General features: G+C 34.5%; 1 protein-coding gene across 4 annotated transcripts; it reads left to right on the top strand.

Annotated features, from left to right (window-relative positions):
• The first annotated feature begins 577 nt into the window (after window positions 1-577).
• Window positions 578-6255, top strand: LOC112727109 (protein PHOSPHATE STARVATION RESPONSE 1). 4 transcript variants are annotated; one of them, XM_025776744.3, is made up of 9 exons: window positions 578-1048; window positions 2272-2327; window positions 2444-3092; window positions 3191-3401; window positions 3486-3562; window positions 3642-3681; window positions 4227-4284; window positions 5011-5080; window positions 5459-6255. In XM_025776744.3, the coding sequence occupies exons 2-9, from the start codon at window positions 2284-2286 to the stop codon at window positions 5816-5818; spliced, it is 1509 nt and encodes a 502-aa protein (XP_025632529.1). In that variant the 5' UTR covers window positions 578-1048; window positions 2272-2283; the 3' UTR covers window positions 5819-6255. The 4 variants fall into 4 exon arrangements, with proteins under 4 accessions (XP_025632529.1, XP_025632530.1, XP_072065093.1 ...); XM_025776745.3 differs by having other exon boundaries at window positions 638-1048; window positions 3203-3401; XM_072208992.1 differs by having other exon boundaries at window positions 771-1102.
• The last annotated feature ends 5007 nt before the right edge of the window (window positions 6256-11262 follow it).

Here is an 11262-nt window from a genome sequence, read left to right on the forward strand (position 1 = left end):
CCCCTCTCCTGCGTCCTTTCCCCCTCTCCCACCCCACGCGTGTTTTATTTTATTATTTAAAAAAAAATTTTTATTAAAATAGGGGTAGTTTAGGAATTAAATTAAAAATTTTATTAAAAAGGACGAATTTAATACCAAAAAAACCGTTAAGGACGATTTTAAACTCAAAACTAGAAGAGGGACGAAATCGATTTTGGGGCTAAACTTTAAGGACCAAAATCGTACTTATCCCTTTTTTTTAACAATTAAGAAGATCCATTCCCTCTTCTCTTTCACCTCAAAAAATTTTTTGGATAAAAGAAATTCCTATTATTCCAACCGACAAAATAAATAATACTAATATAAACATAAAAAAATATTAAAATGAAAAATTTAATTTGAGACACTAATTATATAAAATGTTAAATTATTTTATTTATTTTTATAGTTTTATCAAATTTATAAATAAATTTCTATATCATTTTTAATTTTGTAAGTTTTTTATTAATTACTTTAAATATTAAAATAAAAGTAAAAAATATATACAAGAATATTACACAGAATTTTACATATTTGCCTGAGATTGAAAGAGGGAGCTGCGGGGATCAAAGAAGAGTTAGTGACTTATTTAGTCATTAGTGTTACACTGTTACTGTTTACTGTTTTGTTGACAGTTGACACACACTGGAGACTCGACCAAACAAATTATTCGCCAATGCATGGGCACAAACCAACGCACACACCAATAAGGCCACAAACAAATAAGTAACAAATCCTCCTCCCTCACTAGCGCGTGTAACAACACACCCTCTCCAATCCAAATTCCAAAGGGCACCATTTTCTAATTTTCTTGTCGTCGGTCACAACCTCTTGAGTCTTGACTCCCCTCTCATTTTCGCCGGTGACCGAAAAACTAATTTAAGAAAAATAAATAAAGTATTCCAAATTCCTTTGTTTTTTTATCTCACCTTCATCTCGCCGCGAAATCTCACGCTATTTTATCGCCAATTTCCCTCCCCTTCAATATCGCCTTCTTCAGCGTCTTCACTCCGATTCCCCCTGCTAACTGGTGCTTTTTTTCTCTCTCTCTCTCAATTCTGTTTGAAATTCAATCGATCTTGAGGCATGTCAACTTTTTTATTTTGGTGATGATTTTATTTATTATTAATTTGTATTAGTGTGATGTGAGACTGTTTGAATTGATTTCTATGCCATATTTTGTTGTTTGTTATGCGAGAGTGTTTAATTCGCTTATTTTTTTTTTGGGATTATTTTAACCCCCCCTCCCCTCTCCCCCTCTTTCTTGTTCTGAGCTTCTAACGTGAGCTTCGTGGAGATAGTAGCCAATAGGGTAAGAAGCTGAAACGAAAGATAATTGGTAGAGAACACTCGTACTAAGTTCTATTTATTTATTTAATTTTAAGTAGAAGATTCAATAGCAATAATAATTTGGAACCAGAATTTTTTTTTTTTGGGGGTCATGTATGGCTTGTAAATCGCTATGTTATGATGATGATATTGGAAGGAATAAAGTTGTCAAATTCGTCTAGCTGATAACAGCTTATAGGAATTAGTTGTTGGTTGTTATTGTTTCAAATGCCTAAATTAAGACAATTTTTTTTTCTCACACTTTGGAGGGAGAGTTGGTTATGGAAATGAAGCTATACCAATTCTATTTTGTATTTACTAGAGCAGTCATAGACAAACTTGTCTTGGCAACCATAGATATTGCTAACAACGAAAGACTAGGTCTCAGAATCTTCACCTTGGGAATTCAGATTCTTAGCTACCATCAGGAAGTTTATTTTGTTTGGGGTTGAAAAGTAAGCATTGACCAATTGTGTATTTCCCAAATTTTATGAGGTTTGTTTTGTATCCCAGTATTGATCACAAGAATAAAGTGGTGGTTCCATATTCTGAGTGCCTTGTAGTTTTTTCCTTACAATTTTTGTTACTGGAACTTCTTCACGATTCTTATTTTTCAATACTGTAAGTACACAAAACAACCGAACGTGAGCCTGAAACTTGCAAGACAGATAGAGAACAAGGGTTTAGGATTTTGGGGATTGTGAATTCTTTGTGGACTGAAATCGTTATGAACTACAAATTATATCATTGTTGAATATTTATCTTTCATATAACATTGACATGGGTGTTTACATATAGTATATCTATATTTGACTATCAAGCTTTGGCATGTTTATAGTATTGGATTGATAAATAAGGATTTACTAAAGGACTAATTTTCTAAATTTTTAACTTACAGACTAAAGAGTGCCTTTTCTTTCACAGATCTGAAGATTGATGACAACAAGTCTGCATCAGGCATCAATAGCTGAAAGCAATTTGTAAGTACTTTGCTGGTTAGCATTAGGAGTGAGAATGCAAAGTCTAAGATTTTATTGGTTGTCTGATAACTGATACCTATTATTTTCTGTTTTTCCTTTTTTGGTAAAAAATTAAGGCAAATAATGGAAGCCCGTCCTTCTATATCCATTGAAAGATCAAGTGCGGAGGAACTCAATGTCATGGGGATGTCTGGAGTACTATCTTCATCCTTGGCAGTCCTTCCAACACCCCTAGAAGAGACATATAATAAGTTGCCTGATTCACCTCTTGCTTTTGTAGAAGAAGGGCTGATGAGTAGACCTTTAACTCATTCCGGTCATTTAAATAACAACGGAGCAGTTGGACATATCTTTTCATCTTCTCCTGGATATTCAACTGCTCTTCACCATTCATCCCTTTCACCTCATGAAAAGCATTCTAGAAATGCTCACATTATTTCACATTCATCAACTAACATGGCTACATTGCCACCATTTTCTTCAAATAGTGGACCACTACCTTCCAAACCATCAAGCCATTTTCCTAATGAAAACAGTGCCTCCTGGCATACTGATTCTGTGCCAAGCTTTCTGGATTTTCCTGCAAATACTTCCATCGATAGTGGTAGGGTAGAAAGTGGTGCCTGCACTATCATGACATCTGAGGAATATTGTAAGCAAAATGATTGGCAGGAGTGGGCTGACCAGCTAATCAGTGATGATGATACTTTAACTTCTAATTTGAATGACCTTCTTGCTGATAATGTTCCAGATCCTGAGCCAAAGGTTAAGCTTTTCATAACTGAAATCAATATTAGCTTTCAGAGGAAACAGATTAGTAATTTATTCAAGGAGTGTCTTAGGGTCTCATGTTGTTGCTTTAGGAGCCATTCCAGGTTTCAAAACCATCTTTGCAATTACCAGGACATCCATCCGAAGGCCATCAACAACTTCCTGCTTCATCTGAAGAAAATTGCGCTGGTGCTGCCCCTTCTTTCTCAGCAAAATCTGCTCCTTCCAAGCCACGAATGCGTTGGACTCCCGAACTTCATGAGGCCTTCGTGGATGCTGTCAACCAACTTGGTGGGAGTGAAAGTACGTTTGTATCTCTTTCTTAAGTCCAGAGATTCTAAGCTTCAGTCCTTCATGTGTTGCTCTTTTTTTTTTTCTAATCTACAGGAGCTACTCCTAAGGGTGTGCTGAAGCTCATGAAAGTTGAAGGCTTAACTATATATCATGTCAAAAGCCACTTGCAGGTAGGTGTACTTTGCTTGACTCCCTTGATTTATTTGCTGGCTTGTTATTTTGCTGAAGTGTATATGACTTGAAATGCAGAAATACAGGACAGCTAGATATAGACCCGACTCATCTGAAGGTACATAACATATGCATTGTAGTATGTGAAGCTGCATACATAAATTACAAATATTTATGACATTGGTGTAAATTATGACCGTAGGATGAGCTTTTGCAAATTATTCAGTAGGATCAAAATCAATATACCATACTTCATTTAATATGTATTAATTCCTAACACTGTTCATTCAGTGTCTAGTTAAGAAAAATCCTCTTGAATTGACAAATTATTTAATGATGTAAGGTTTTTAATTGGTGTCCTTGGGTCTTAAATTTTGTATAATGGGCTTTGATTAAGAATTTAAGATGTAAGTCTCCATGGATTCGTTCCCTGTATTTGTCAAGTTTTCTAAATGTAGAAGCTGTTGCACAAATGTGGATAAAAATAGAAGTTTATTTGTCCTAAGGACTGGATATTGTTAAATTTTGCTATTGAACTTTAGTTCTGCTTTTAATGTTTGAAAGTGGTATGAGTGGTTTTTCTGAAGTCACACGCTTCAAATCTAATGCCATTCCTCCAGTGTTTAGTCAGCTAATGTACAGTTTGTTGACTACTGTTGACAGGAGTCTCAGAGAAAAAAACAAGTTCCATTGAAGAGATGTCATCACTAGATTTGAAAACGTAAGTAAACTCTGTACTCTTATTTTATATACTCCTGTTATGTAATGTTAATATAAATATTGATAGTTTGATACATTGCCTATCAAAATGGTTGATACATCAGATTGTTAGACAATGTTTCATTCTCTAATGTGACGTTGCTGGTACAAATGTTACATAAGATTAAATAGCTTATGATCTGTGGAAGCTAATTGATTTTGAAAATAAACCCAAATTATATGTGTAGCTTGTTCTGTAGAGGGCATAACTTGTTTTTTTTTTTTTTTCTTCAATAAGTGGCCATAAGTTTTGTCATCTCTCATTTGATGTTAGTTTGTTGTTTATTTAGTTTAATAATGCTAGTTAGTTTCATTTGGAGTGTTACACACATAAATCTCATGCAAGATATGTGTATTTAGTTCTGTAAATTCATCTTTCTGAAGAGTTATTGCCCATACCATACTACTAAGTATGAGAAAAGTGCATATAAGCTGGAAATTAAGGGATGATTTTAGAACAAAAGTAAGGATTAAAATAAAAGAGAGAAATCGTCAAACACTGGTTCTTGCAAGGACTATAACTGATTAGATTAAGGATCAAGAAGTGATCTGTTAAGAGTATTCAATAGTCCACGATTAAGGCTGCAATAGGGAGCTTGGGTCATTATTGAGTGGTTATATGTGGGTTTTTGGTCGTATGTCACACACAGTAATTCTTCAGCTGTCTTAGCTATTCCATTGTTGACAGTGGCATTGATATCACTGAAGCTCTGCGACTGCAAATGGTGGTTCAGAAGCAGTTGCATGAACAACTTGAGGTATGACATTTTATTCCTTCAGGAACTCCTGACGTAGTTAATGCATTGCATTTAAACCAATATGTTGTTCAGAGGTTTGTTGCAAACTCTGTTTCTGCTGCCACTGTCTTTACTATGGAAAATTCATGTTATATAACATTGATGAGAGATTAAACTTCATTTAAAGGCTTTGAAATGTAAATGAAATGAACTATTAGTGAGTTTTAGCTTGGTGATAATCTCCTATAAAGAGAGGAGTTAATTTTTCTATCCTTGCGCTTGTTCTCTGTTTGCTTCCTATTTTGTAAGCTCTTTCCCGAAATGCATTGTCTGAGACATCCCACTCGGTTCTCTTGTGGTATCTTTTTCTTTGATCTGATTCACTTCTTTTTCTGTTAGATTCAAAGAAATCTACAGTTGCGAATAGAAGAACAAGGAAGGTACCTCCAGATGATGTTTGAGAAGCAATGTAAACCCGAGACTGAAATGTTTAAGGCATCATTATCTACTGCTGAAAATCCATCTGGATCCTCTTTGGATGCCATGCAAGATGTTCCAGCCAAAAGCGCATCAATGGTGGACAGTTACAAGCCAGGACCTGATCAAGCTATCGGCAGCACCACAGTTGTGGAAGGCTCAGTGGAAATAAGAGGGAAACATGATTCTCCCAAAACACAACTTTCTGAGAATCCTAAGCAGCATGCTAATGCTAACGACGATGCTGCTCAAGCCTCGAAGCGTCAAAGAAAAGATGAGTAAGCCATCCGAGCTGCCACATCTGCAATGAACTTACAATATTGATGCATGGATTATATTTTAGTAAGAAATGAAATACTATACTGAATGATGGATAGAGCTTCATAACCTGATGAGTTCTCTAGCCACATGAGTTCTTGGATATGTATTCTAAAACATTAGGTAAAGTTGACTCAATCGGTTGAAATGCTTAGGATCGAATTCTGCTATTTGCAGTCTGCCATGGTAGGCGATCTGTAAATACCATTGTTATGTTGTTATTGATGCTGCTGTAGCTGAACTTGGTGATATCATTGATATCGTAAGTTCAATGCTCTACTAGGTCACTTATCTCCTTTCCTTCCATAGGACACCTCTAATGTAAAATAAATTATTGTGATTTGAGTTGAAATTTTGATTATGATATTCTTCAACACCATTATTTGGTGGTATTCTAGTCATGTGAGGATGAGATTTTCTAATGTTGAGATAATGAGCAGACATCAAATAATACTTCATAGGTGAGGAATCCCAAATAAATATGAACTGTTTCTTTTAATTGAGGAAAAGAGGATGCTTCCTCTTCCTAGTTCTTATCATTGTCAATTATAAGTACCTTAGGACTTAACTTGCAGGTGGCTTTAACAATGGCATCACGTCTGTTACCAATTCCACACGCTGTAGGTTGTTTACATGACATGTTTGATATTTCCTTTTCCTTGTAAGGACATGTTTCGTTTTTCATGTTTAGGGTGTGTTTGGAAGAAAAATTTGATTTTGACTGCTTTAATATACTCCAATCACTAATCGTTATATATATACGTGAAACGTTACATCCAGTAAGAGCTATTTATTATGACATAATCTTAACGTAGATAATAACCCATTGAAGATGGAGAAATTCTCTCTCAGATAATAGATTCCAGGTTCAAAGGTCATCCCAACTTTCGCTATGCGTGTGTGGAATATCAAATTTTTTGTCAATCTGTCTCAGGTTTTTCTTGAAAAAATTGTAGGCTTAAATTAATCAATCAAAGCATTGTAGCACTGTAGCATCTACTGGTAAATAATTTTATGTTATGCATTTTTACTAAAAAGGGTCTATTTGTCATCTTTATCATTGATTGATTGACTATTGTTCTTTAGATTATTTTTTTCGTTGGATGGTTAAGGCTCATACGAGCTATATGTTGTAAGGATTTGTATTTTATTTTTATCCTTTTTGAAATTATATGGTTTACTTTGTGTATTATGGTATGCTTGAAAGATATCGCAGCAGAGGAGGATATTAGGTCAGTTTTTATGATTAAAAAAAAGTGAAAAATAACAAATTGATAATCATGTTGAATACTACCTTTACTCTCCATTTCAGAGTTTTGGTTAGACATGGTGAATAAGATTTGGAATTACTTTTGCTCATGTTTTGATCTGTGAGAGTATGTATTAGAGTATATATATGTTTGTTTTCTTTTCAAATTATTTTTTTGTGATTGAACTTATGTAACATATAATGATTAATTCAAATAATCAACATATATTATTGCACGGAGAGGTTTCTTCATTTTATGGTATTATGAGTTCAAATATCTTAGTGATTGAATGATAGATTAAATAACATTAATTATGTCTTTGTTTTTTGGTATTACTTAGGAAAAGCCAATGATAGCTTTGGGTGAACAAATGTGTCAATCTATAGTGATAATGTTGGAAAGACTATATGCGGTGAACCATTCACTGTATGTAATTTTTATGCCTTCCATATGTGCAAGCCTTTCTATGAGTATGAAAGGAAGGATGGGAACCAGTGCTGCCCCCAGGCCATTCACTCTATTCACCATTCTTCATTCATATGTTGCAATTGTGCTAAAGATTTTTAGTATTGTAAGATGTTCTAAATATTTAATTCATTACTTCTAAAAAATAGAGCCATTGTGTTTCAAATGGTTATGCTGTTTTTCTTTTGCTTTTTAGTCTCTCTTTATATTATATGAGATATTCCAACTGCATAATTAATTGAGAATCAACAGTTTTGGCAGGATTATTTTATAGACTTAAACGTTGACTAAGGATTAAATACATGTCATTAATAAACATAGGAGCGGAGCTAGATGAAATATTAGAGGGAACCAAAAATATTTACACAATAAAATAAGACTAAACTAAAATTTTAAGGAGGATTAAACTGAAATTTACATATAATTTACATGTAAAAAATTAAAATTAGGGGGCCATTGCTCCCCTTTCCTACTATGTGACTCCGCCACTGAATAAATAATGGTCCAGGTAATGGAACCCTCATCCTCTTGGTTGGTTTTTTTATTAATTGAGTTTGAAATTTTAGTTTTGGATTTCTATTAATGGGTGCTAAACAAACATTCTATTTTGTCATTGTAATTGATTGTGATTTACGGGTCATACTTTTGCTTTGGCTTATTGCTTAATGTCTCATTAATTGACAAGGTTTGATAGTTGATGAAAATTTTCTTAGCGTGTGACTTGATTTTAGTTTGGCAAAGAATCTTGCCAGTCGTATGAATGTTACTTTTTTAGTTTCATTAATAATATCATGGATTTTTATAGCGTACAGATGCTCTTTATACAAATTCTCTGTGGTTGAATACCAGAATGACACACGGTACCATGCTGGTCCTCAGGAAGCAGCTTGCAGGGCTCACTGAACATATAACAGAGCTTGGTTGACATTAGCAGAAATAGAAACAGAAGAAGCCACGTTAGTTTCCATAAAATGGTGTAACGGTTACTAATGTTGGACTCTGTTACATATACTGATCCGTTCATATGGTTTGGGTTCACAGTCCATTTGATTGATTTAGGAAAAAGGATTTTGGTGGGCCTATCAATGGAACTTTGTAAACATGGACTATTTTGGACTCTTTTTGTTTTTGTTATCTTTAAAAACCTGCATGTTTACTATGTTTTTAAACGCTCACGTATACCAAAATTTAAATTCTTTTAACATGAAACTCTAATTTTTAATATATTCATTTAAAATAAATTAGTAAAAACAATATACCGAACATATTAATATTGATACATATATTTACATTGTATTTTCTGATTTTAATATCATGAGAAAAGAAATGAATTATAATGTAATTTAATTTTTGTTACATATTTTGTAACTATATTTAAATAGGAGTTGTTATAGGAATTAAAGCATGTTTCATACGATAACATATGTAACAACTAAAAATAAAACAAGTATAGAATAGACAGAATATTACGCTTTTTAGGCTTTATGACGCAGGAGTAAGTTGAGTTAGTAGGTTAATTATATTAGTTAATTGTAATAAGGGAATACAAGTCCCATATTATTTAGGATAGTGAATTTTGTGTTATGTATTAGTCCCACATCGTTCAAGGTATGAAGGTTTTTCCTTCTCCTACTAGTATAAATAACTCATGTATCTTTTATTTATGAAATAGAAGTTGAAGTTGATTTTGGAATATGAAATAAGCTGTGTACTTATTTTTCTCTAGGCTCTTTGAGAGTAAGAGGTGCATCCTTGACTTGGCCGACCAATGTGGGTTTATGGCTATTTTCACCATAGTGGGGTTGCTAACCTCGCCAAGATTTGTGAATCTAAACTATGTCACCATAGTGGGGTTGTTAACCTCGCCAAGATTGGTAGCCCAAGCAACGTCCCGGCGTCAGTTTGGTATCAGAGCAAGGTCGGTCCTCGTGGCCTTCACCTTACTTTAGTAGAATTTTATTTGATTTGTGGTGCATATTTTTGGTGTGGATTCGCTAATGGTATCTTTTGGTGTGGATTCGTCAATAAGACCGTTTGCTGCATAGTTGTAAAAACCGGACCGGCCAGTTCGACCGAAAAACTGGCGAACCGGACCTTATACCGATCCGGTTTAGTATTCTGATCGTTTAAGGAAATGAACTGGTCAAAACCGGTACGAACCGATCAAACCGGTCAAAACCGACACGGTTCAGAATCGAACCGGTCCGGTCAACAACGTGGTCAATGGTCAACCTGTGTGCCGATGACGTCAGGGACTAACCCATTTCTTTGGCATTTTAAATGCTTTTTAAAATATATATATATCGATTCTTTCTAACTAATATATATATATAAACATGGAAATACTTAACTCATTTTTTAATTGAAGTACAAATTAATTAATTTTAAAATAAAAAATGATAATGAATAAAAAAATAAAATAAAAATTACTTATTCTGAAAATTTTTTTTATATAATTATTTAATTATATAAAAATATTTAGACCTTGAAATTATTCTTTGGATATAATTCAAAGATTGTTATTCTTATTGTATCCAATTAAGATACTATATAGTAGTATGAACTAATTATATGTTTATATTTGTATTAGTTATTTATAGAATTTGACTTAACTGTTCTTAAAATGTTAGTAAAAATATGTATTTCAAATTTTAATTTTAAGTTTTTGACTATTTTATATTTTTTATTTATGTGAGAGCGGTTTTACCGGTTGAACCAGTAACTTATCGGTTGAACCAATAAACCAGTAAACCAGTAACTTGACCGGTTCGGTTTTGACAACTATGGTTTGCTGTCACAGGTCTCGTAAAATTTATCTTATTTGTGAGTGCGGGTCTTTGGTGTGGAGTCACCAATAGGATCTTTTGGTGTGGATTCATCAATGAGATCGATCATCTGCGGTCACAAGTCTTTTCACGCAAGAGTTCTTTCAACCCAGGGAGAATGACGCAGGAGCAAGTTGAGTTAGTAGGTTAATTATATTAGTTAATTGTAATAAGGGAATACAAGTCCCATATTATTTAGGATAGTGAATTTTGTGTTATGTATTAGTCCCACATCGTTCAAGGTATGAAGGTTTTTCCTTCTCCTACTAGTATAAATAACTCATGTATCTTTTATTTATGAAATAGAAGTTGAAGTTGATTTTGGAATATGAAATAAGCTGTGTGCTTATTTTCCTCTAGGCTCTTTGAGAGTAAGAGGTGCATCCTTGACTTGGCCGACCAAGGTAGGTTTATGGCTATTTTCACCATAGTGGGTTGCTAACCTTGCCAAGATTGGTGTCTAAACCAATGTTCTGAGAACCGGACCGGACCGGCCGGTTCAACCGGGTTAACCGGAAACCGGTCACCTAGCCGGTCCGGTCCACATGGAAAACTGCCCTGCAAAAAACCGGTGGAAAAACCGGCCGAACCGGTGGTTAACCGGCGAACCGGGGTGAACCGGCCCGGTTTTTGTCAACGCCAGTTCTCTCCCAGCCCCCTGAAAACGGCGTCGTATTAACTTAAAAAAAAAAAAAAAAATTAAAACAGCCAATATCTGAAGCTGCTTCCCCCTTCCCTTCGACATTTCCCATTTTCCCCCAAATCTCCAAAACTAACCTAAAGCCAAAATCCCTTCACCTTTGTTTCGAAGACAGCCACCCTAATCGGAGCTGCAGACGGCGGAGGTGGTCGTCTTGTCTGCGTCGAC

The sequence above is a fragment of the Arachis hypogaea genome, chromosome 12, assembly GCF_003086295.3.
Source record: "Arachis hypogaea cultivar Tifrunner chromosome 12, arahy.Tifrunner.gnm2.J5K5, whole genome shotgun sequence".
Classification (NCBI taxonomy): Eukaryota; Viridiplantae; Streptophyta; class Magnoliopsida; order Fabales; family Fabaceae; genus Arachis; species Arachis hypogaea.

Coding starts and splice junctions, on each gene's coding strand:
- LOC112727109 (XM_025776744.3), top strand. CDS start 2,284: ATGACAACAAGTCTGCATCAGGCATCAATAGCTGAAAGCAATTT. Junction 4,285..5,010: donor TCATCACTAGATTTGAAAAC/GTAAGTAAACTC, acceptor CATTGTTGACAG/TGGCATTGATATCACTGAAG. Junction 5,081..5,458: donor AGTTGCATGAACAACTTGAG/GTATGACATTTT, acceptor TTTTTCTGTTAG/ATTCAAAGAAATCTACAGTT.